General features: G+C 44.2%; 1 protein-coding gene across 2 annotated transcripts in view; it reads right to left on the bottom strand.

The window, feature by feature from the left end:
- aplp1 (amyloid beta (A4) precursor-like protein 1) overlaps positions 1–26,305 on the bottom strand; it is a 51,138-nt gene that overhangs the window by 8,985 nt on the left and 15,848 nt on the right. For both annotated transcript variants that reach the window (XM_015948973.3, XM_015948974.3), the window contains exons 2-6: positions 4,744–4,923; positions 3,775–3,904; positions 2,644–2,756; positions 2,194–2,387; positions 1,810–2,105 (exon numbers count right to left, since the gene is read on the bottom strand). In XM_015948973.3, the coding sequence (XP_015804459.3) occupies positions 1,810–2,105; positions 2,194–2,387; positions 2,644–2,756; positions 3,775–3,904; positions 4,744–4,923 (913 nt within the window). The remainder of the gene's footprint in view (positions 1–1,809; positions 2,106–2,193; positions 2,388–2,643; positions 2,757–3,774; positions 3,905–4,743; positions 4,924–26,305) is intronic.

The following is a 26,305-nucleotide window of genomic DNA, read 5'->3' as shown; positions in this document are numbered from 1 at the left end:
GAAAAGTACATGAAGTACCAGAGTATATGGGCGGATATAAACGATCGCAAACAAATTACTTTGTTTTGGTGGAGCGATTTGTACAGCGGCCGCACGCAGGACGCAGCTGGAGTATTTCAGCCGTTACCGCTGTGTCCTCTCTGCTCATAGAATGCCCGCAAAGCTGAGTCCATAAATGACGTCATATATGTAGATATTGGATCTTTTTCCAGGCTTCCCGCAATTTGAATTTTTAGGAAACCCACATCTTGATTCTGGGTTTAAAAATGCGTTGTAATTACCGCGTTACTGACAACTGTACTGGGTAAATATTACCATTTTCTTTCCCTGTAATGCCTTACATTACCACATTACAGCAAAAAGCAATGCATTACAGTAGTTAATTACTTTTGTACCTCGATGCTCCCAACACTGCAAACCAAAGATAAATGAACCACTCTTAAATGAACGTTTGCCTTTGATCGATCAATTGCTTTCAGTTTTATTGAAGCAGCTTTAAAGACGATTGAACTTGCTCTGATGTAGTCTTTATTGTAGTGTGGTTCAGTCAGCACCGACTCCGTCGTGGCCATGTTAAGCACCAGATTGACCTGAACTCGTTCACACCGACATTGGTTTAGGAAAAGGTTTGTACAGAAGCCCCAGATGTACTTGTGCACACATGCTGCGTGTTCAGCGACGGTAACACCAAAGTCCTTCCAAGTTTAAGGTTTTATGTAGCAAGTTCTAGAAATACAGTTAAAAACACACAACAGAGAAAAGTTGGGTTAAAATTGACTAACAGAGCAGAAACAGAAAAGCGGTGTGTAAAAAAAGTCCTGCCGCACCATTCAGCAGCTTGTCGGACCGTCTTTAGCAGCAATAATGTGATGTTTCCTGTCTGACTTTAGCCGTCTCACGTTAGGGATCCTGGCCGACTCTTCCTGATAATGCTGCTTCAGTTCATTGAGGTTTGAAACGTGTTTCTACGCAGCTTGGGTCTGTTGAGGTTGGATCATTGCCACAGCAGTTTCTTTTTCAGCCGTCCGGTTATAGATTCGCTGCTCTGTTTGGATTGTTTTTGCAGTTTATGGCCCAGTTTGGTCCGACAGAAGGACTCAGGTTTGTCTCCAGAATACCCTGGTTCACAGAGTTCGTGGCTGACGACAAATTCCCCAGACCATCATCCCACCGCCACCGTGCTGACAGCTGGTATCAGCTGTTTATGTGGTTTAGTTTGGGCCAGCCATGGAGCCGTGCATTATGGGTAAACATCTCCACTTTGGTCTTCACTGTACTGTGGTTGATTCAGGAGAAACTTTACAAACCTAAGTCACACGACCTGTTTTTGAAGAGATAAGCAGCCTTTAACCTGTAACTGAGGGGTAAAGAGTCTGAGGTGGAAGTGAACTTGTTGAGACATCCACATTTCCTTTGCAGATTTATGGGACACACAGGTGGTCCATAATGTTTTTCTTCATTGGTGTTGTGTCAACACACACCTGTACACTCCACACCTGCTTTAATAGAGGTGATAATGATCAGCTGGTACCTTTTCTCTTTTCACTCACAACTTTTCCATTTTGTTTTTTTCTTTGTCTCTGGTGTGTGTGTGTGTGTGTGTGTGTGTGTGTGTGAACACTGTAAAGATGAAACTATCGTTTCCTGAAAGGTTCTAATCTGGACAGACTTGGTCTTTCCTTTTTCCAACGCTGTGTTCATGTGGAAGACTAATAATCTCGTAATCTCATGCGGTATACCCATCTGCTAACTACTTGCTTCATATATTTTACAAACATCAGGGAGGAGCAGAAAAAGTGAGGCACTCACAGCTCTCTACCATGAGGAGAGGTGAGGACGAGGTGGGTTTGTGGTTTTTCTCGTAGTTAATGGAGTCCAGGTCCGCTGTCTGGTACGGACCGGAGTCAAAAGGGTATTCGTACTCCTCTGGATCTTTAACAGCCACTTCCTCCTCTTCTTCCTCATCTTCTGCCTCCTCTTCATCAACATCATCCTCCTCCTCATCCTCCTCTTCTTCCATCACTTCATCCTCCTCCTCTTCCACATCAGCCTCGTCCATATCTGGGTCAGGAGAGGGACTCGGAGTAGGAGCAATCACTTTGGTGCTGTGAAGAAAATAGATTCTCATCACTTGGTCATGGCTTAAAGACAATCTGCATCCTGTAACGATAAGATCTGAGAATGCCGTCTTACGCTGAGGTGATCTTTCCACTCGTCTGGGATGTGAGCGTCTGTGTCATGTCGGGTTTGTCTCTCTCCTCCATCTCTCCTTTACCGTTTGAGCCACCTCTGCCTGGACAGCAAACGTATTCAACACCTCTGAAATGGTCCCCACATGGCAGCAGCATCCCGTAGCTGTGCAGCTCCAGATTTTCTGCGGTGCATTCCTGACACAAGACAGGAAATCAGATTTAGGATCTTTTGGAGGAGAAAAAAGAAGCTAGCCTCTCGTTAACGTTGCAGAAAATGTAGTTTTCTGGGAACAAAACATTTTAACGTGCTTCTTATCTGCTTTTGGAACTTTTGGAGGTGAATTTCTTTAAGCCTCACAAGAAAAATAGATACTAACGCTGCTGAAATGATCAAGCTCAACTGCACCGACCCTTCTTATTAAAAAGAAAGTAAAACTGTAGTTCATCTGACCTTCTTTGCAATGTTATGCCAGTAGACGTAACTCTCACAAGCGTCCATCTGCGCATCATGGAGGAATCGGCATCTGTCGGGCACCAGCAGGGCCTCGCTCACATACTCTCCCTCTACAGAGGGATTACAGAAGAGGCGAGGTTAGTGCATGAGTCTTCTGCGTCTGAACGGGGATCATGAACACACTTTGTAAGTGAATACTCAGTGGAATGCTGCAGTGGTGTGGTAATAAGGATGACAGAGTGGAAAACGCAGGTCCTCCAAACAGAAAAAGCTGTTTAGCAAAAACTACGAGAGGATAACGTTTAAGATGCTAATCAGGGACGATCAGACGCGAAGTCTACTGTTTGTGTGAGTTATGTTCTTATTGCACGCTGCTTGTGGAGGCTGATGATGATGAAACACCAAACGTCACAGCAGAACCACAACTCCTAACTAATCATTGTGTGTTTATTTTGCCCCCTAGTGGCCAAAGTGGACAAAACATCTCTTCTATATGTTGCGGCCTGAACAGCCTTGCCTTTAATTATAACCTGAAACAAAAGCAGGCTAGAAAGATGTGGAAAAAGAACTATGGTATGAATTATTGTAGGAAGCAAATCATCTAAAATGTGCTGAACTCCGGCAGGCCAAGAGTTTCCACACCGTTTGTTATTAAGGTCTGTGGAAAGCTCCTTTCCTGTCTGGATCCTCTCCAGCTAGCAGAACTTCATTTGGTTCTTTACTTCCAGGGGAGGGAGACCAGTAACACTCAGTTCCTGATACATTTCCAAAACTGACCATCGTTCAGTTGGTTGGTTTTAAGTTGGTTTCTACAGAAAAAGCATAGAAAATGGTTGAAAGAAGACAATGTGAAGCCACCCCTCGTGGCCACCAGCCAAAAAGGCCTCGAGTCCTCAAGAGACATTCGTTTTCATCCTTAGCTTGGCACTTCCCATTTGGTGACATGGTACATTTCTATCGGATCAGTACATGGAAATGTGTCAAGATCCGTGTGCGTAATCACGAATGTAAAGAACAGACACTCTGGACAGATAAGCAATGGAGCCATGCCCCAGATCAAATAAATTATCTAACGTTTCCACCTAGATGTCAGACTGTGCTGTCGTAACCACGACTCGACGCTCTTACCCAGACAGCGGTAGGGCAGGACGATGAAGGGGTGCGTCTCACAGCGGCCCCATCCTTTCTTACACCAGGACTGGATGGTGACGGGTCTTTTGGACTCTTCTATGTGCGAGATTGAAAGAGCTGGGTACATCTGGACGTGAGGGAGCATGCAGAGAAGGAACAGAGACACACATGTGGACGGAGGAGGAGAATTAGAAAGGGAAGAAAAGTTTCACAGAGGAGGTACACGGTTCGGTTGGGAGGAACAGAGGGAAAACCAACAGAGGGAACAGCATGCAGCATAGTTTCTAAATATCTGAGGCAATGTGGGGCGTTTAGTTGAAGCTGTGGACCACACTGAAGGCATCATTTAATAATGCTTTCACTATTTCCATTTCACACACATTTTTATTCATAATGATGGTTATCTGAAGCTCATTTTGAGATTTAATCACAATCCATATGCGACTAAGCCGGTCCAGATGCACACTTACATGCTATCTGCACAAATAGAAGGAAGAGTTTGGTTAAAAGCCACTGCAGATACATAATGCGTCCGTTAATCCCATCAGAGGCCTTTGAGCCGCATGGCAGCTTCTAGTTGTAGCACATGCATGTTTTGGCCTCCAGATGGCGCTTGTTGACCTTTGCTACTGCACTTTGGTTTATTATTCTTGAGGGAGGAGCATGTGTGTGTACTACAGATAACACACACACACACACAGTAAGAGGAGGAAAGGTGGATGACGGCACAACTGAAATATAGTAATATTCCAAGGCTGCCATCTCTTCTCTATATATAGTTACATATATAGATGTTACGGGGAAGGTGTTAGACAAATTAAATAGATTGATTTCTTTATTATCTAAATAAGTTCTTTATTCATTTAGTCAAGCAGCACTTTGATCAGATAGTGATGCTGTTAGTGATATTGATCCGAGCCGTTCCTCAGCAGAGATGTTTGTGTTTACACCAAAGCAGATTCCCACCTCCTGACAGTAGGACAGGATCTCGTTGGGGTCCTTGAAGCAGCCCTGGAGGCCCTGAGGGTCCGGCTCCCACTGCCCAGTCTGGATGTTCATGTGCAGGAGCTGACGGCCACAGAACATGGCAATCTGGGGCTCGGCCAGCTGGGGACCCGGCCCGTTCACCTCGGTCATGGAGAGAGCCTAGGGAGGGAGGGGGAGAGAGAGAGGGAGAGAGAGAGAGAGAGAGAGAGAGAGAGAGAGAGAGAGAGAGAGAGAGAGCGAAAGGGAAGGAGAGAGTGATGAGAGGGAGGGAAAGGGGGGGGGGAGGTAGGGAAAGGGGGAGGGAGGGAGGGGGAGAGAGAGAGAGGGGGGGAGAGAGAGAGAGAGCAAAAGGGAAGGAGAGAGTGATGAGAGGGAGGGAAAGGGGGGAGGGAGGGAGGGGGAGAGAAAGAGGAAGAAAGAGAGAGAGAGAAAGACAAAGAGTCAGAGAATGAGTGAGAGGAAGAGAGAGAGAACAGGAAAAGGAAGGGTGGAAGAGGGATGCGTTGAATCACAGTTACACACACGCACGCACACACACACACAGAGGCAGAGAGTATTGAGTCAGAAGCTGATCCAGGGCTGATAATTCCTAAATGCACTCTAGCACTATCCAGCATTAGACGCGTCTGATGCTAAGTGCAAAACTGAAAGGGTGGTGTGTGTGTGTGTGTGTGTGTGTGTGTGTGTGTGTGTGTGTGTGTGTGTGTGTGTGTGTGTGTGTGTGCGTAACAGTGGAGGCTAATGCACAGAGACTCAACTATGGAACAGTGATAAAACAGTTTCCTCCCCAACAGAATTAGTCTGCTTTGCTCTTTTGTTACAACTAAATACTTAAATACTAAATGTCAGACAAAGGTCATCTGGGTCAACACAACATGGAGTTTATAGGTACTGATTAGATTTATGACGGGAAGAGCCAACCTGGTTCCTTGTGACAAAGTGACATCACACATAGAACAGACTGTATTGTTGTTGTTGTTGTTTACTTGTTACAGCAGCACAGACACTTAAGAATAGACTGGCCGTAACAGAAATCACGATTCTCTCTATGGAGGATTTCCTTCTGCTCTTGTTTACATTATTGTTGGAATTCAGCCACATTTGAGGATTTTCCAACATGGACACCCTGTCTAAGGTCAAAGGTCAAACATTCTCCTTCATGGTTTTGTGGTAGGGTATAATTCATGGTTCCATCAGTTCCAGGTAAAACACAAAACAGCTAACTATCGTATTAAATTCATTTATTTCAGTAAAAGCAAAAGGGGCCCAAACCAAGAGCTGAGTACAGATGCATGGACTTTTGCAGATGTTCGACATTTCTCCATTTGTCCCCTACACGTTTTACCGTCCAAAACAACATTACACTATGTTAACAGACACCGGTGGAGCACTAGGACCAAGCACAAAACAACCGCTGTGTTGAAGCCTGTTTCCCATTCGCTCATCTATTGGCTCTGCTGATACTTGCTAACGTGTGATTGGCCGTTCCTGCCACCTGCTTACTTTACAGTTTTGTAATCCTGACATTGCACAAAAGAGCCTCTAGGCTGTACTTTTACACGTTTTTGTATACTTACTGTAACCCGTGCTGCACACCGGAAGCAAAAGTCTCGAGGGATTTTGTGATCTCGCGAGTCGAGCGAGGAGCACGGCAGAGACGTCGCTTCGCTGCTGAGACTCTCCTGTGTGCACTTGAATGCTGTGACTGTCACGAGTAAACTGTTCCGCGCTGTTTTTGCTTTCGAGTGTGCAGTTGGCGTAAAGACCCCCCTCCATCCCGGTCCTCATGCCGGTTGTGTCCCCCCCACTTCTGAAGTCAAAACCACGTCCATGAACACAGAGCTGGTTTTACACCAGACACAGATCCACTTTCTGCTGACTTCTTGTGTTTAAAGGGATACTTTGCAACGTTTTCATGTTTTTCAATCATTTTCTTGAGCCAGTATGTGCTAAAATGACTCTTTACAGGGTTAATGAAAGGCCACACAGTCCCTTTTGCCCCTGTGGCCAGAATATCACACTTGCAACTTCACAGTTGCCGGTCCACACTGTTGGGACTTTGAAAAAATTGAGCGGACCTACCAGGTGCTGATGTCTGGCTTCAGTGTGTTTCCTGCATGTTTTAGATCAGGAACACAGCTGATTTCTTTACTTTAGTGATGAATCACTGCTGTAGACGTTTCGACTGTTAGATTAAGGTGTTAAAAGACGAACGCACAGTGAGGAGATTAACGGACACACATTCACACGCTGGTGGGGATGAGCTACGATGAAGCCACAGCCAGGGGTGGACTGGGACCAAAATTTGGCCCTGGCATCTTTATGAATGTGAGAACGGGGGGGGGGGGGGGGGGGGGGTTGCTGCTCGCAACTCGTCTGTATTCCGCCAAATGTGAGAGTGGGTGGGAGGGGTGTTGGTTAGTGACCGGCTAGGTGGCCCACTTGGCTAAGCGGCCCACTGGGACAGTGCCATAATGCCAGATGGGCCGATGCACCCCTGGCCACAGCCGCCCTGGGGCGCCATCGGTCCCTCCGGCCACCACCAGCAGGCAACGGGGGTTAAGTGTCTTGCCCAAGGACACAACAGCAACAGACTGGGCGGGGCTCGAACCTGCAACCTTCCGATTATGGGACGAGCGCTTAACTCCTGTGCCACCAAAGGCAAGCAAAACTGCCTGGTATCCCTTTAACCAGCAAAAGGAGCTCTGCCAAGGTCAAACCTTGCTTCTGCCGGAGCCGTAAACCCACCAGTCGCCGTTTCCTATTTCCAAACCTCTTTTGTTGTTGGTGATTTTAAACAATGTTTTTCTTTGTGGGACTCTGGTAGTTCCTCCTGAAGTTGAAGTGGTAGCAGCCGGCTGTTTCTCCTCCTCTGATACTACTGAGCGGAGAAGCTCTCACACCAGCGTTGTTCTGGTGCTAAATACACGAGACACGCGGGGTTCGGCGAGACCGACAACTGGATGGTCCAACAGTTGCTTTTGTTCTGAAACATGTCATTATTGGAGGTTTTTAGACAGATGCAAGAGAACCACTTCATGAACTGTTTTATCTTTTAAATCTCCACAATATCTTTATAGCTACACTATGTTAAAACACCGTTAAAAGGAATTAAAAACATTTGAAGCTAATTTGTTTTTTAATACATTCAAGCATCATCAGCTCCAGTAGGAATAATGTTATCGGAAGCCTGCAGGCAGTTTTGCATAAACATGATTCTGGTCGGTGATCTGTCCTGTCTGGGTGTGTAAAAACGCCCGTCGAAGATAATCTGTATCTTTAGTATCTCAGAGCCCAAATAATGTTGTTGATCACCTGTTTAGGTGTGATGGTTTTAAACGGCATGCTGGTAACTTTACTGGGAGAGGCTCATTTACTCTACAGGAAAGGTAAACATCTTCACAGACAAATAAACAAACGGATTCTAGTCTGGACGTCCTGTTTGGTAGCACTTAGCAACACAATAAAGGAGAAGGCAAAAACATACAAGAGTAAGTAAAAGGTGGTCTCTTTCACCCTCTGCCTTCGAGAACGTCGGTATTGATCCTAGAATATGTCGTTTCGGGGGGGTGGACGAGTAGCCAGGGCTGGGAGTCAGGTGTTAATACAAGCTCATTGACCGATGTGCCACTTCACTACATTAACACACAGCACAGCCAGAGAGAGAGAGAGAGCCAAGGGAGGGATGAAGGAGAAGGAGGGGTCAGACAGCTCTATAAACACCACAGCCCTGCTCTCCTTTAACAGACAAAACAGAAATACCTCAGAGCCCTCTGGTATCAGGAAAAAACTGTTTCATGTTCCAGTGGATGCCTGGTGTAACCCTGCAGGTCATGTAAAGAAATACTTTGTTTCTTGGCGCTACATTTGAAAGCAGCAGTATGATAAAACCCCCAACGCTCCCCTAGAACGAAGCACCCAGCACCCTGGAGCACACACGTGCCACTCCGGTTCTTTCATCTGCGCTGACAGACAGAGAGCTGGACCTGCTGACATCAGACAAGACACACGACGCTGTGCCAATTAGAAACAAGATGCCCACGGGGAGGAATTCAAGGAGAGGAAAAATACGACAGAGTGACGTGTGATCAAAGGAAAGCTCTGCTTGGACCGAACACAGCTAAAGTGTTTGAAGCTCTAATTAAAATTTATACTGGATAAAATAAATATTTAAAAGCCTCTGAGTAAATGTACAATAAATATAATAAGCCCTAAGCAGCGTGAGTGTTCTAATTACACTAAGAGGGCTTTGCCTTTCTGCGTGTCTAAGCAGATTTATTTTCTTGCAAATTACTTTTCAGAACTACTGACCATTTCTGAAAGTAGACGGGAGTTTTTAGGGATTCATAATCACATTTGGTGTTTAAAGTGCAGATTAGTTGAAATAGGCACTAATTACTGTAGGTAAAGTGATTTTGTGTTTTTTAAACCCAGTCTGGATAAAGATGGTTGATTATCTCGTCTCCTTTGGTCTAATAATGCAAGGTCAGATTTGCTGTATGTAGTTTAGCAGTTTTGAAGGTGTGGGAAACTCGTTTAATCAGTACATCTGCGGTGGTCTCTGGTAGGACTGAATGCCTTGCAAACCATACTCAGAGCAAAAAGGCCCAGAAGCTCTTGGAACAGCACGGGCACGCCTGCTGCATCAGAGGAGAGCTTAACGCGACGCGATGTGGAGTCAGAGATTGGGATGGGGCCCTGGCTTGTTTTGGACACAGGAAAGGGGGTCGTCCTGATAAAAGGTTGAGACCCACTGCCTTAAGAGAAGGAGAATCACTTGCTGTATTTACTGCCAGGGTTTAATGTTCAAAGGTGATGGGGTTACAGGTGTTTTGGCGAAATGTGAGTATTAAACACCCCGGGCCTGGAGGGCCGGTATCGACCACGTTTTACTTTTAACTCTGTTTCAACACCTGGTTTCAATCAGCAGGTGATTAACAGGCTTCTGCAGAGCCTGATGAGCTGCTGCACAGGTGATTCAACCACTGAATCTAGTGTGTTGGAGCAGAGAAACCACTAAAACGTGCTGGATGTCGGCCCTCCAGGCGCAGAATTGAATACTCTGGTCCTGGAGTACTGCAATATCTCCTAGCAATCATTGCATGTGTCCGAGCTTTACTTCATCACATTTTGTGTGAATATCTGTAAAACTGAGAGTTAGCCATTTTTGTTTGTTCTGAGATTAGTTAGTGGCCGTGTAAAGTTAACCTGTTGTTGATGTACACCCTGTGAAGACTAGCAGGGTGTTTCTTTAAAACATGTCCAGTGGTTCATGAAACATTTCCACTATAGGATTATATCTGTCTTCAACAGCAGGTGATCAAATCTAACAGAAGTCATGCATGTTAAAGTTTTAAATGAAGGCCACACTACGCACATGTAGTCAGACTATATGAGGTAAGAAACATTTGATCCTTGCATTAAAATCCACAAACTATTATTTCTTTTGCAAAATGAATAATAAAAGGGATACTTTGCAACTTTATTACATTTTAAAATAATTTTCTGGAGCCAGTATGTAAAATGAATCTTTAAAGTGTTAATGAAATTTCACTCAGACTCCCACCGCCCTCTGTGGCCAGAATACGGAATATGCTAATTCAGAGTGCCGATGCGGTCTGTTGGACAAAAAAAAAGAGTTGACATATCTGACACTGCAGTCTGCTTCCAGCACGCTTGGGCATGTTTTAGGTCATTAACACAGCTGATTCGTTTAATTTAGTGATGAATTGCTCCTGAAGACGAAGGCTGGGACACATTTCAGCTTTCAGATTAAGGTGCAAGGAGATAAGTTTTGCTTTCGGTTCTACTAAATGAACACTAGGGGGTGCTAAAGGCAAGCCAAAACTGCCTAGTCTGCCTTCAAGTCGATTTAAGGGGAACCAAACAGGAGTTTTTTAGAAAAAAGGTCCGGTTTACTGCAGACTAAAATACGACTGATTTTCTCATTGACAAAGTCCAATTGGATATTTTAATTGGTTGAGTGAATTTTAAGATAAGCAGGGTGAAGTCCAGCTGAAGCAGCTGCTGCTGAGCTAATGCACTAACAGATGTGTATCCATGAGTCACGGAAGGTCAGTGCCCAAAAGACAAATTAAGAAATAAAGAAAGAAATAAACTTCCTGATATTTGAGAAGATACCCAGCAGCTTCAGCGCTCTCATTCTGCATGCTCTTCACTACTGCACTTGCAGAAAATCAATGCTGAGCGACTGCAACTGTATCGCCACGTTCCGCCCTGATCAATAACAGTCCATCAGGAGCCCGAGGCCCTGACCTCCGGTCCAGCAAGGCTGCTCTCCCGATCTGAAGCCAGATCTGAGACCAGATGAGATCTCCTTCTTCTGACGACCCCTTCATCAGAAATAAGACTGCTGCCTGTGGGTCGTGGCAGATTCTTCGTTGGCAGATGAAGCAATCTCTGAAATTCTGAAAAAAATCTCCTCGTGCTTTGTGGATGTGTCAGTGTCGTAGTCAGATCCCGAACCTCTGGACTCACGAGGGCTTTTTCCAGCATCGACGCTGTGTGCACGTTGGATATTTGTAGAGAAAAATGTCTTTAAGGATGTCCCAAAAATGATTTGCTGTTGTGGTGTTTGCTGTTTTGCTGGCTGAAGGCTGCATGTGTAATAACCCTGTTGTTGACCCGGTTGGTAGAAGTTAGAAATGTCTGACAAACTTTTCTTTTAACTTGTCTGAAGCAAACTGGCCAAAGTGTGGAACGCTTTTGAAGCCGAAACCAAAAACTACATTTTTAGCCTAAAAATTGGCATTTATATTTTTACAACTCAGGAATGTGTACATGGATCAGGAAGATCTGTGCTAGGTGGTCCTTTTGGTGAAGAGGCAAAAACAACGAGAGTTTTCTTCCCTCAAAAAGGTCTAGCAGGCACAAACGTTTGTGCAGCTGTCCTCCGGGAGGACATCAAACATCTGATTAATAAAAGTGGGCAGCAGTCGCTCAAGAGGTAGAGTGGGTTGTCCAGTAATCACATGGTTGTAGGATCGATCCCAGATCAAAGCACAGAACTCTACTATTGTGTCCTTGAGCAAGACACCTAACCCACGTTGCCTGCTGGTGGTGGTCGGAGACACCAGCAGCGCCTGTGCTCGGCAGCCCCCCCAGTAGCGGTTTTAGGCACGGGCAGACAGGGCAGTTGCCCGGGGCGGCATTTTTTCATGACACAAAAGGGGCGCACAAGCGCTGAGTAAAAAATAAAAAAGAAAGAAATCTGCGCCGCACCGAGGTTTTCTATTATCTGTCATATGACAGTGTCTGGATTGGAAACGGCAAGTTGGCGCCCCCTGCAGCTGCAGGCGCTCCTGCTGACTGAGAGGGTTCAGGTGCACCGTGTGTGTATGAAGAAGAGGAAGGGGAGGGGTGCAGCAGGGGAATTCACCTCTGGGTCTTTCCCAAATGAAATGAGCGGGTAGGGGCTGAATCAACTGTATTAACATGGCTAAAGTCAATCACATCTTGATGTTCTTCCATTTAACGCACATTTCATTCATAATATCATAAACACAGGCCTATCGTTCTTTCAGGTGTTTCTGAATTGTGTGAAATGGCCGAATAAAAAAAGGAATAACAAAACGATTTTGTGGTCACCCCCACCCATCAAGGTCACATTGTTTAGTCCTGACTATAGGAAACTTATTGAGTCAAGAGCCAAACAGAAGAGATGAACATAAAAAGGCTAACCACCAGGTGCCCGATTCAGGAATAAAAAAAGAAAAAAAGTGAAGAAAGATAAAGGTATGTACGCTCTCATGATGCATGTTTTCAATTTTTTGAACCACTTAACTGGGATTTTAACGGTTAAATTCGGTCAGCTAGTTGCTAACAGAGCTAATAGGGCTGAAATATTGAAACGGATATTCAAATGGTTCGAAAAAATTCCTTGAATCTTTTTTTACTGATTCAAACTAGGATTTGTTAAATGCTCGCTGCAGCCTGTGGCCTGCCTGAACAACAACAAATGCATGTTGATCATGTTCACATAATAATAAATAAAACAACTCTACAAGCAGAAGAAAACTCCCCAGTCACCACTAACTATCCTGTTTATTTATTGCAGATGGCTACACTGATTATTTTTACATGATTTGTTCTGTAAAAGTTGGCATTTTTGGTAGTCTACAGTTTTTTATGTCAGTTTAAATTACAATTTCAGAGGAAATTGTAAAATATTATGGATCATGATAAAGATCTATTGGAGATCTACCCCAACTTTTGGACTGCTCTGCCAGTCACTGTGGCTCAAGCTGAGAGGAGCTTTTCAAAACTTGATCAAGTCATACCTGAGGTCACCTATGTTTCAGGGGCGGCTCACTAACCTGGCTCTGATTAGTATCAATCACTCAGTAGGGGAGCAGATTTCATATGATGACATTATTGATGATGTTGCATCAAGGTTAGGTTTTAATTTTAGTTTGTGTTTTCTGTTGTAAGTGCAATGCTGTAGTGATTATCTTTAGTTTGTTATGTGTGAAATATTTTTGCTATTTAGAATATTTATTATATATTATGTGCATATATTCTTAACATTTAGTTATTGTTTGTTTTTGTATATTTGATTCTATATATTTTGATACAGTATATAATGTATAGTGCTTTACATTCTGACAACTTCATAGTAATTAATGTAAATATGTGCAACCTGGAAAAATGAATGTTCAATAGTCGCTCTAATAAAACATGCCTGTTTGTAGAAAACATGCGTGTGTTCGTGCAGGTGGTGGGCGTCAAGGGGCTCAAGGGGGGCCTCGCCCGGGGAGTAATTCCATGTAGAACCGCCACTGCCCCCCCCCCCCTCCCCCATCAGTGCACCCTAGGGCATCTGTGGCTACATTGTAGCTAAGCACCATCATGGTGTGAGTGAGTGAATGCTACTCTAGTGTAAAGCGCTTTGGAGTCCTCTGGCTCTGAAAGGCGCTATGAAAGTGTAGGTCATTTATCAAAGAACACACGGTACACACAGGAAGAACGTGCACACTCTCATATGGACACAACACTCATCTACATAATGGACAAAGGCTAGTTTGGAAAAAATACCAATAAACAAAGACAGTAGTTGGGATCGGTGCTGGAGAGAGGGAGTATGAGATTCATATGGGAGTCAGTTGAAATCAACACCAACAAAATGAAAGATCTGAGGAGTGTTTTATTTATTTGTTAAAAAGGACTACGTCTCGTTCATTATGGAAAAATGACAGAAGCTTCACCTGGAACTGGTAACAGGTGAAGCTTTTTGAGCTCTTCTGAGTTACTAGTTGGATGTCTACTTTATAATAATGCTAATTTATAGTAGCTATAGTAGCCAGTGCAGCGGGACTTTCTGGAACATTTTCATAATCGAGTATTTAGATATTGGCAAAAGGAACGTCATACAAGGACAGAGTATCAGATACAAATATGAGGGAATTTGATGCAATTGACTTACCAGTAACCAATGTCCTCCAACTCTGGTCCTCAAAGGCCCCGTCCAGCATGTTTTAGTTGTTTCCCTCTCCCAACACAGCTCATAGTTGAATTAGCTGTTCAGCAGGTAATCATGCACTTTAACGAGCCTTTAGTGTAGAGTCGTGTATCGGTAGGCCTCTAAAATTTAGATTAAACCATTCGATCTAGTGTGTTGGAGCAGAGAAACAAGTAAAACATGCTGGATAGGAGCGCTTTGAGGCCAGGTTGGGGACTCATTTCATAAACCATAGAAACACAAGGCAGTCACACAAAAATCAGACAAGGGCATGAAATCTGTCAAAAATGACACGTTTCTTCTCAGCCTTTGATTAAGTTTGCCACATTAAAAAAATTAAAGTCAATGATAGTTAATAAAAGCTGAAGGCAAGGTAGCTAAACAGGAAGTGTTTCTCACTGATGTTTCTTTATCTTCAAAGTCCAGATGGATCAGGGACATCTACAGCGTTGTGACCCTGACTGGAAACACTCTTATATTTGCTTTAGCTGGGTTTGGCTCACGTAAAATAAATCATCTTGTTTGACCAGGTGCTGTCAGACTGCCGGTAATCCCTCCTATTTTTCACTGTGGCCTGACAAACATGATAAATTCATATCAGGCTACTTAGATTTAAGGTATCTGGGAACTGAATGCATGTTTTAGATGATATTTCACATTCTGTCGAGAACCGAGCTTCCAGCAAACACCAGACTGCTCCATGTCTCTGTGAGAGAGTCCTGTAGAGTACCGACGCGTCCAGCACAGTCAGCAAACACAGGAGGGTCAGCGGGGTGCAGAGGCTAGTGTGGCAGCAACAATCTTGCCCTCTACATATCATGTCCTTCTGCTGACGAGGCTGAACAGCCAGGCAGCCCAGTAAGCCTGACAGCTCCCACTGCAAGGAGAGCGTCGTCGTTAATAACAACCTGGTGATATATGGCCAGGAACACCAATCGGATGTCTGCTCTTTCACCAGATTCTTTGCCTCTTACTGTAGCTGCCTTACTCTCTCATGTCTCTAAGATGATCCACAGACAGACCACACAGCTTTGGTAATAGTACAGGTTTGTAAAAGAAAGTAGGGGCTCACATACATTATTCTCAGACTTCAAAGGAGTTTTGATGAGGTGTCAGGTGCAACAAAAATCACACAAGACCCAGCAAGCTGGACCCAGGGAAGCGTTTGGGACAGGGCAGTACATCTACATGTTGCAGCAGCGTCTTCCATCCTGCTCTAATTAAAATTTCAGCACCTGTTCCACCCTTATGTTGCAGTATGACTTCATCCCCTGTAATGATGCAATCCATCGGCCCTGCCGAGCAAGCTGAAGCAGAGGAGGAGGAGAAGAGCCTGCTCGTCATTTGTCACATTTCTGCTGGTCTGTTCAGCGTGGAACCACATGGTCCGAGCAGATGTGGTCTTCTAACGTGGAAGTGCCAGAAGCAACCGTTTCAGCAGTCATGCGAGGCCTTTAGTAGGACTGATGAACTTCTTTCTGCTTTTATGTCTGAGATCATTTTTCTGCCCCAGGATATGCCATCTTGATGTAGGTTATAGAATAATCTCCTTGGTAACAAAATTAAGTTGAAAAATCTGGATCCAAGTATCGGAGCATCAAGAATCAAAATGGACGATAAGACATATAGGCTATATTGTTATTAATGGAGGGGTTATGTCATTTCAAAGATGACATTTATTTGCCAGCATCCTTTTTGTGCTGCTAACTTGTTTATTTTTTACCAGATCTCATTTTACACTAACGAATAATCACCGAGGGCAAAAATTGGCCTAGAGGCTGCCAGCTGAAACCTCAGATAAATGGGTCTGGTTCCAGCAAACCAATAGAGATGTAAGAAAATATCAATATGGCAATATATCATGACATTTTGTTCCAGCGTCGGCTATACAACGATTGAATACATCGATATTCAAAAGCCGTGTATCAAATTTTTGGAAGAATTTACATGAAAACATTTGTGCATTTTCTTTTCTTTTGGTGCAAATCAAACGCCGACCACTAGTTAGCAGCAGTGTGCAACGGATTTTGATTCCACCGTTGAAATGTAAAACCCTCTGTTATGGTTCAGATACCTCATGTTTAGTCAGTTTACACAATAATTTCAGTCTAAAAAAACACTAATAAGGTCTGACCGAATGTATTGTGATACATTGTATCGCCTCCCATGTATCGCGATACGTATCGTATCGCCAACATTTCACCAATACAAATCGCTACAGACCAACTCATTTTGGAGAAACATAGGGGAGATTAGATCTGACTAGATTCATGGCTAGTCTGAGAGGGAATAAGGACAAAGTCAACTGCTGTAGTTTGATTTCCAAACTGCTAATATCTAATCTGTGTCTTCAAAGTGAGGTCATTCACAGCTAAAACAGATGAACTGCTCTACAAAAGGCCGCAGCACATAATACAAACACAACGGGCCTTTTCTGAGTGTGTTTGTGCATCTCTGTGGCACAGATGGCTGAATAGCGGGCGTCCTCCTGACTATCGGGCCCCACCTTCACTCTTTCTGTTTCATCCCGTCCTCCTTGCCTCCTTTCAAGGCTGAGCTCGATGCACCCTCACCTTGAAATCTTTTATTCCCCTCTCCCTACCCCCTCCCTAACAGCTTCCACACAACGTGCGACGCTCTGCTCTTTGGCCTCCCCCCCAAGCCTCGTGCTAAACGGCCCAAAAGAATTAGAGGCATTAATCATTGTAATCATGCTACTTAATTATTTATAGGCTCCATCCGGCTTCGTCCTGGTGTGGCATGTAGAGAGTGGCAACATTAGTCTGCCAGACACTCCCGGTGCAGAACAGACAAAGGAGGATGAAGCCGTCCGGCTCTGTGGATTGAGTCTATAATACATTTCTGACTAATGGCTAATTGAGTCCATTAATTTTCCATTCAGAACAGAAAACATTACTTGCGTTTCATGCCTTGCTCTGCAGCCTCCTACAGTAGGACACCAACAGTTGTAAATGTACTTACTGGATCCAAAACGCGATGCCCCCCGTTCAGTGCTTGATGACCAGCCATTATGACAGCAGGTTTTGGTCACAGAGATGTGCAAACATCAAAGGCTAAGTCAGCCTCATCGGTTCAGATTACGGCAGTTCAGCCTCCAGCTGGGCACACTGGGAGCAGATGGCCTCATAATCACCAGGGTTCATTCAGAGCTGCGTCAGAGGCCAATACCAGCTCCCAATATTTGATTTATCTTCAAAAGTAGCTTAAAATTCAGGACATGTCAGCTGGAGACTCCAAGGCTATGAAGCCTGGCTCTAAGATTATGACAACACCGCTGAGATGCGAGTTTTCGTCTAAGGTTTCAACTCATATCTTTCCATCAAGAACTCGGCTACTGCCAGGGAATGCAGAAAGGCTTCCCTGTGAAGGATGTGGTCTCTTCCTGGAATTACCCCTCCTTTGACGCAGGCGTCTTTGATGTACAGTAGCACCTGGAGCAGCGTACAAACTGGAACAGAGAGTTCACCTTCCTCAGCTGGGACTCACACTAATTGTGATAAATTTCCTGTTCAAACATATCCTGCGTCTCTCTTTAGAATCATCTCAGTTATTCACACACCTGAATTTTTTATGTATTGTGCAACCATTTGTTTTTTAACAAGCTTTTCAGCAGGAAACTCCCACAGACATAAATCCAATGAGATGTGTGATATTCCCAGTTCTGTGGAATGCTGGTATTGACTAATATTTCAAACAAAACAGGTGATTACGAGATTTGCGTTAGTCGTTCTGCCTCTCAGTACCACCCACTTCTCAACAAATGCTCCCTCTGACTCATGCAGCATGATGACGCCACGCTGTGCATGTTTTCTTACCCAAAAATACGATCGCACAGAGCACAATCAGTCGCTTTTAGAATGTTTCCCAATGAAAATCCTTCTGAAAAAACCGTGAAGAATAAATTTAAACAAACTTCACAGTAATAGGGACAAAGTCTGGGAAAATATGTTCAGCACAGTTAAAATACTGTTTTTTTTTTGTCTTTGCTGGCATTGTCGGCGAGTTTCTGCTGTTACGCAACACTTCCTCACGGTTAAGCTAAATGACGGTGGAATGCCAGCATGATAATGCCAAACGCTGTGAGCTGGCAGATGCAATTTCAAGCTGAAGGGCTACCTCGGGGGATTGAAGGAATCAGCGGCTTAAGAGGAGATTTGAGCACGGCAGGTCTACTTGAATCATCCTAGCATCAACACAAATGATACTGAATCATGGATTTTCTGCAGGCAGATTGAGACTAAGACAAATCTTTATCTATGTGGCAAATGCAATAAGAATCATAATGGTGCAAAATTCTGACAGCCTAGTGAATGTTGTTCACTGTCAACGCTAATGGGAGTCAGTCATTAAGGGTCCTCCACACAGCGAGGGCTGCAACGATTAGAAATTTTGGTGGTACGCTTGCAGTCTGAGACATAATCACGGTTTCACAATTACCTCTAGGATTTGATAATCCTGACAGATCTACGTCACACTGTCACAGTCATGGACTCACCTATCTTGGCTCACGACAAGGAGGGCTGTCGATGGTTTAGCATCCAGGAAACAGCAGAGGACACCTCGGCCCAGTATAGGCTAACCGTTAGCATTAGCAATGCCACCACACAGCAAAACTCCTCCAGACTTATGTTATTTGTGGAGATAAAACATTAATGTTGCACAGTAAACAGATTTAGCAGTAAAGTGGCGTTGCTGTTAGCCAATCAGAGGTGAGATGTCCAAATATCAGGAAGTAAGACTCCAAATCCTGCTGTCTGATGCCCTCCTCTGATTTGGCAATCTTCTAGATCTTGAAACAGGCGCACCAGGGCTGCAAATGTTTTAATAAACAAGTGAGCCACACCTTTAAATATGATTTCTACTTGATGATATCTTTAAATTCAGGTTTAGCTAATGAGAAAACGGTTCGAACAAGGATAAATGATATTGCTGTTATATGTAATATAGCAATTACAAACAGGTGTTGTTGATTAAATGTTAAAATGACTTGCCATAATTACTAACCCTAAAGCCGGGCATACACTGTGCGACTTTTTCACTTGTAGCACTCAGCTTCAGCTCAAACTGTACGACTTCCTCACAGGGCAGATCTCACGAGTCATGCACTCACACTGTACGACCCAGTTCTCGCATGCGATCTGACTGCTCACACTGTACGTCTGGTAGCAACACGTCGGCCCTAAAAATATGCTAAAAATAGCAGTTTTTACTTAACACGTCAGACTTTTTTGTCTTGTTTTGCCTGTTGTCCTTCGGGAGTGCTGCAGGAGGACACACAGGGATTTATGGGGGTTGGATGAGGAAAACGAAATAAAGAAAGTAAATCTGTGTTTTGTGATCAGTTTAATTTGACATGAACACGACAAACACGCTTTCTTGACAATCTTTGTGAGTAAAAAAAACGTGTAGAAACAAAAACGAACAACGTGTGTTATTAGGGAAATAGCGAGCGAGCGGCGTTGATGCATGATTGCACATGCGGCGTGAGCGGTTCTGATACTTTTTGGATCGTAACTGCTCGCAGAGCCGCTTCAACAGTGCGATACCCTCACGAGGGACGAGCGAAATTTTAAACACGCCAGAAGTCCGTGCGACCTCACGACTGCTGATCGGCAGCTGGTCACGTGGTGTTAATCGCCTCTCGTAACCCCCTGTACACTACACGACGCTCAGCGCAAAACTCGCCCCGATCTCGTGGATTATCGCACGACTGGAAAATCGGCTCAAAAAAGTGAAAAAGTCGCACAGTGTATGCCCGGCTTAACCCAACATTACTAAATGGTCCCTCGTTTACTGGATTGCTCTCATATTACTGTTAAATCACTTCAGTCCCCAACTAACTGACTCTCTCTTGATCTCAGAGATGATGAAACAAGTTGGAGACCATTTTTGCAACATCTACAGATGGGCAAGGCATCAATTTCTCCTTTAGCAGCTTTGGGAATCTAACATCTTCCCTCACAGGAGCTTCAAATGTTTCTTAGGTGTTGTTGTGTGGTCTGCTTCTGCCAGCATCCACATGAAAAACAGATGAAAACAATGCAAAAAGAAACATGACATCCCAGTCCCAAAGGGGCGACATTATGCTATTTGTATATTTGGAGAACCAAAAGCAAAATCTATCTCCTCGTGTTGGTCTTTTTAACACCTTAATCCACTTGTGTCAGACACAAGGCCCGCTGGCCAGATGTGGCCCGCGAGATAAATACAAAAAATATATAAAAACTGGCCCACTGGCCATTTTACCGCAATGACTACAACTCCCATGATGCTTTGCGGCGTTAGCGCGGAGCCAAAGCGCCTCCTTTGTGTTTTTTCCAGCATCTGCTGCCGGTGTCTGCAGCTCCGCTGTCTCGGACAAACTAAACACTCCTCTCACTCAGCGCCGAGTTCACTCAGCTATTTGCCGACGTTGAAGCCCAGAAACGGAGATTTTAACCACTCAGTAATGTGTTCACGACTGAAAAAGAAAGTTTTCCAACTAACTTCCAGACAGAGCTTATATAACTCCAGCGAACAGCCACACGCTCAAACCAGCACGACTCTGGCTGCTGTCGTGTTTCCTCCCCTACACACAACAACGTGGTCAAGCTGCTCAGACATGTTCATCAGCACAAACCTATGTGAGCACCTGTTGTCATCTAATGTTGTCATTATTATGATGAAGATGAACAAAACAACAGGAGTCTCCTCAGCTCAGATCAACCCCATGATGCAGGTATCTGGCTGGAACAGGTGAGCATCACAGTAAACCAGTGGAGCAAACTGAGCTTTAAATATGTTGGTTTTATGCTCTTTTTCTGCTCCAAAGCATGAAAGTTAACAGGTGAGATGTTGCATTTTCATTTAAGATAAAATGATATTTTATTTTGTTGTTGGCCCGTGAGAAAAGATTTAACCTACAGTAAACAGGAAGTGGAAAGGCTGCAGATAGATGAATAGAATAGAAAATCCCTTTATTGTTCCTCAGTGGGGAAAGCTAGACGTCACAGCAGCGATGACACGTATTACAGGAGAAAAAAAGGAGAATAAAAATAAGAAAAATGAATAAACAAGAAAACATAAATCCTGAATAGATTTTAAAAATGCTGATTATACCACAAGTAATGAATACCACTGATGAGTTTTATTTAAAATCTAAATTCAAAATTGCATTTATGTTGATAAAGAAAATGTGCAAATTTGCCGTCACTTTTTAAAAAAATATTAAGTTTGGCCCGCGACTTCGTCCTGGATTTTCATTTCGGCCCTGTGTGGATTTGAGTTTGACACCCCTGCCTTAATCTAACAACTTAAACATTTCCTTGGCCTTCCTTAAGAGTGGTTCATCACTAAATAAAACAAGTCAGCTGTGTTCATGATCTAAAACATGCAGGAAACGTGCTGGAACCAGACTGCAGCGCCAGGTATGTCAGCTCTATATTTTCCAAGTCCCAACAGAGCGGCCCGACCACTTTTTCTACCACTGAGTTATGTCCATGCACCATGCAGCGGTGTGTTACAGCGGTGCTTTGTCTTAATGCAGGCCCAAGTCTAACCCGGCTCCTGGAAATCCTTCGTGTTACATCTTACTTTTCATTTGCAGTCGACATGATTATTGAGCTCACCAGGTATAGTTGGTATCATTTATTGAGTCACTTTTGCACACAAAATGCTAGTGGCTGCTATTCACTTCCATGGTTTATGCTAAGCTAAAGCAAACAGACTGCTGCCAGACCAGGAGAATTACTGCTTACCTAACTCTGGAGAATACGGAAATAGACACATTTCACTAAGGGGTGGGATATCCTTTTAACCCTGAAAAGGGTAATTTTAGCACATACTGGCTCAAGAAAAAGGTGTAAAAATATGAAAACTTAGCAAAGTATCCCTTTAAGTTTGCTAAACATAATTTTGCTAGAAATCAAGTGACGATGGCTACGGTTTGTTTAAACAGCCAATAAGATCATTTTTGCACATTTCATTTTTGCAACCTCAACAACTCAGCTCACACAAAGTTGTGGGGATCCCCTGTAACCCCAGATTGGGACTCACTGGTGTAAAGGGCCAAACCAGTCTGGTGTAAAAGGAACCCGTATCGTGGACACACTCTACCTAGAACAATAAAACGCTACAACCTCACTCTGGATGTCAAACCCATCAAAGACCTATCTTGCTCCAAGTTACTGGTGAACCCAATGCATTCATTATATGTCCCTCAAGACCCCACTAAGTCCCTAGGAAGATAATCTATTATCTGATGGATTTTCTCTTCCTGACAGTGTCTTCTTCTGTGCAGTTAAAGAATGAGAGCCGGGAACACCCTTCACAGGTCACCAGTCCATCACCGGCATGAAGTATTTATTAACTACTCCAGCCAGCTAATCAGAATAATCTCTCTGACAGATGGACCGGATGAAAACTCCACATGTTTGTGTCCATCATGCGCTGAAGGACATCAGAGACAAATGCTCACCACTCCACCGGATGTCTAACAGCTGATTGTGAGTTTGTTGCCGGAGACATCTTATAGATCCCTAATTTAGAGCCGTTCCCTTTGCAACTAACTATAGAAAGCTCAACAGGTCAGCGGTCTCATTTATCAAACATGGCGTAGAATCCTTACTAAAACCGTACTTAAGCTCAGCAAAAAAAAGTACTTACGCCAAGCAGGTTTGTGATCTATCAAACATGGAGTACGCACAGCTGCACGCAATCTCCGCTTCATAAATCAGAGACTAACGAGAATGTTTCTCAGCTGCTTTTTAGTCACATCCCGCCCTCACCACGCCCACTTACTGCCATAAATGGTCAATGCAAAGTGCCTTGTGGACCTCATGCATATACATAATCCGACTGTTGCAGCGCTCCGCCAATGACATGGCGACCGTAGATCAAGGCAGGTCAAGGAAGCGCTATTTCACAGAAGCAGAAATTGAGGTACCTGTGGGTGAGGTCAGTAGCGGTTTTAGGCACGGGCAGACAGGGCAGTTGCCCGGGGCGGCATTTTTTCATGACACAAAAGGGGTGCACAAGCGCTGAGTAAAAAAATAAAAAAGAAAGAAATCTGCGCCGCACCGAGGTTTTCTACTCATCTGTCATATGACAGTGTCTGGATTGGAAACAGCAAGTTGGCACCCCCTGCAGCTGCAGGCGCTCCTGCTGACTGAGAGGGTTCAGGTGCACCGTGTGTGTATGAAGAAGAGGAAGGGGAGGGGTGCAGCGGGGGAATTCACCTCTGGGTCTTTCCCAAATGAAATGAGCGGGTAGGGGCTGAATCAACTGTATTAACATGGCTAAAGTCAATCACATCTTGATGTTCTTCCATTTAACGCACAATTCATTCATAATATCATAAACACAGGCCTATCATTCTTTCAGGTTTTTCTGAATTGTGTGAAATGGCCGAATAAAAAAAGGAAAAACAAAAAGATTTTGTGGTCACCCCCCCATCAAGGTCAAATTGTTTAGTCCTGACTAAAGGAAACTTATTGAGTCAAGAGCCAAACAGAAGAGATGAACATAAAAAGGCTAACCACCAGGTTCCCGATTCAGGAAAAAAAAGAAAAAAAGAGGGGAAGATAAAGGTACGTACGCTCTCATGATGCATGTTTTCAATTTTTTGAACCAGTTAACTGGGATTTTAACGGTTACATTCGGTCAGCTAATTGCTAACAGAGCTAATAGGGCTGAAATATTGAAACGAATATTCAAATGGTTCGTAAAAATCCTTGAATCGTTTTTTACTGATTTAAACTAGGATTTGTTAAATGCTCGCTGCAGCCTGTGGCCTGCCTGAACAAGGGTTAGGGTTAGGGGCTGCTCAAAGGGGGCCTCGGCCAGGGAGTAATTCCATGTAGAACCGCCACTGGGTGAGGTGGAGAAATGAAAGGAAGTGCTTTTGCAAAACTAATAAGAGAAAATCCACGGAGTGGCACAGCGTTGCTGAAGCCGTCAATGTTGTCAATTCTTCAGAGAGATCTGTGGCGGATATAAAAAAAATTGTCCAATCAGGAGTCGATTCCCAGACTCCCAGGTGAAAGTCACGCACGCTAACCAGTCAGCCAAACAGAGATCTGATTTGTCCAAGTAGCCAGGGCGCATGATCAATCGGGTCACAGTGACAGGACACACACACTGTCACAGATGCATGATGTTCTGTCTCAATCCGTCCACCTGCTGATTTCTGCATTCCGTATTCTGTGCATCAGGCTGTGTGTGTGTGTGTGTGTGTGTGTGTGCACACGCGTGTACGTGTGTGTGCATGTGGGGGGTCTTGTTTTGTGTGAAAACGAATCAGTACAAGTGATAATGCTGCAGGATTTCATAATTGTATCTTCTCAGCAGCAGCACTGCAGGTGCTCTCCATGTCCATCATGTGTGTAAGCCAGGTCCTTAGTCAACTTAAAGTAGCGCACATTTTTCTGCTAAGTTTTCTTTCATAAATCCCAAAGTTTGCGTGGAAAGTTGCTTACGCAGTTTTCCGACCCCGTTTTGTGCATAAGCAAGCTTGATGAATGAGGCCCCTGGTATTTTGGAAATACTCGTCACCCTCAGAGAGAACCATTGTTGTTAAACCTAAAAGTCCACAAAACGGAGCAGACTGGACGGATCGTGATGTTTGTTTATTTATATCCTATTGTTAACTAAGGGCAGAGCCCTTGTTCACCGGACGATTGTTCTCTTATTATTCTTCCGCAGACGTTAAAGTTAGTCTAACAGCAGTGTGCACCCCAACAAATGTTACATCAAAACAAGCGGCTCGGCCGTGGAAGGTGTGCTATTACTTCTCTAAGCTCACGCTCACAGCAGACTCACAGCTCAGGAAAAGGAGTAGACACTGAAACTGTAGCTGGAGGATTTCCTTTCCACCGCGATCACTAGAAGGGCGGGTTGTCCAGTAATCGGAAGGTTGCAGGTTGGATCCCGGCTCCAGACAGAGAATTCTGCTGTTGTGTCCTTAGGCAAGACACTTAACCCACGTTGCCTGCTGGTGGTGGTCGGAGGGACCGGTGGCGCCTGTGCTCGGCAGCCTCGCCTCTGTCAGTGCGCCCCAGGGCAGCTGTGGCTACATCGTAGCTCATCATCATCAGTGTGTGAATGTGTGTGTGAATGGATGAATGATACTGTAGTGTAAAGCGCTTTGGAGTCCTTATTCTGAGAGGCGCTATACAAGTGTGGGTCGTTTATCATTTATCACAAGAAAAGGGGGGAGGACTTTCATTAAGGAGGTGAGCGGCTCCGAGCCGTAACGTTTCAAATCGGCAGGTGAGTGGCTGAGCCAGCTGGAGAGGGGGCCGAAACTGTGCTGTGCAGCCGTGTAGCCCGGTACAGACGTCACCCTGCCATGTGGAGCAGAGTCAGTGCTGACTAGTTGGTTCAGTGTTTACTTGGTAAAGTGCCTTGAGATGACTCTTGTTGTAAGTTGATGCTGCATTAGGGCTGGGCGATATGGCCTAAAATCAATATCACGATATATTAAGGAGCTAACTTCGATAACGGTAAATGGACGATAACTACAGGTATGCGCAGCAACAAAATTCAATTCAATTCTATTCCATTTCATTTATATAGCGCCAAAGAGTCGACAAGAGTCGTCTCAAGGCACTTCACATAATAAACATTCCAATACAGGTCAGTTCATTAAGCCAATCAGAAAAAAGTAAGAAACCCAGCAGGTTGCACCAAGTCACTGACTAGTGTCAGAGTCTTTACAGCAATCCTCATACTAAGCAAGCATGCAGTGACAGTGGAGAGGAAAACTCCCTTTTAACAGGAAGAAACCTCCAGAGGATCCTGGCTCAGTATAAGCAGCCATCCTCCACGACTCACACACACACACACACACACACACACACACACACACACACACACACACACGCGCGCGCGCACGCACACACACGCACACTCACAAAGACTAGTAGTGTGTCTATAGTTACATTGTGATTTCTAAGTAAATATTCTATTTGGTGAGAGATACACTTTATTGTATTTATCCTAGTGAATCTATAATTAAACGAGTAAACTAGTAGTAGCACATTCAACGTCAAAGAGAGTAAAATG

This window comes from Nothobranchius furzeri, chromosome 5 (genome assembly GCF_043380555.1).
Source record: "Nothobranchius furzeri strain GRZ-AD chromosome 5, NfurGRZ-RIMD1, whole genome shotgun sequence".
In the NCBI taxonomy this organism is placed as follows: Eukaryota; Metazoa; Chordata; class Actinopteri; order Cyprinodontiformes; family Nothobranchiidae; genus Nothobranchius; species Nothobranchius furzeri.
The sequence above is the reverse complement of the archived record's forward strand: the minus strand, read 5'-3'. Positions and strand labels throughout refer to the sequence as shown.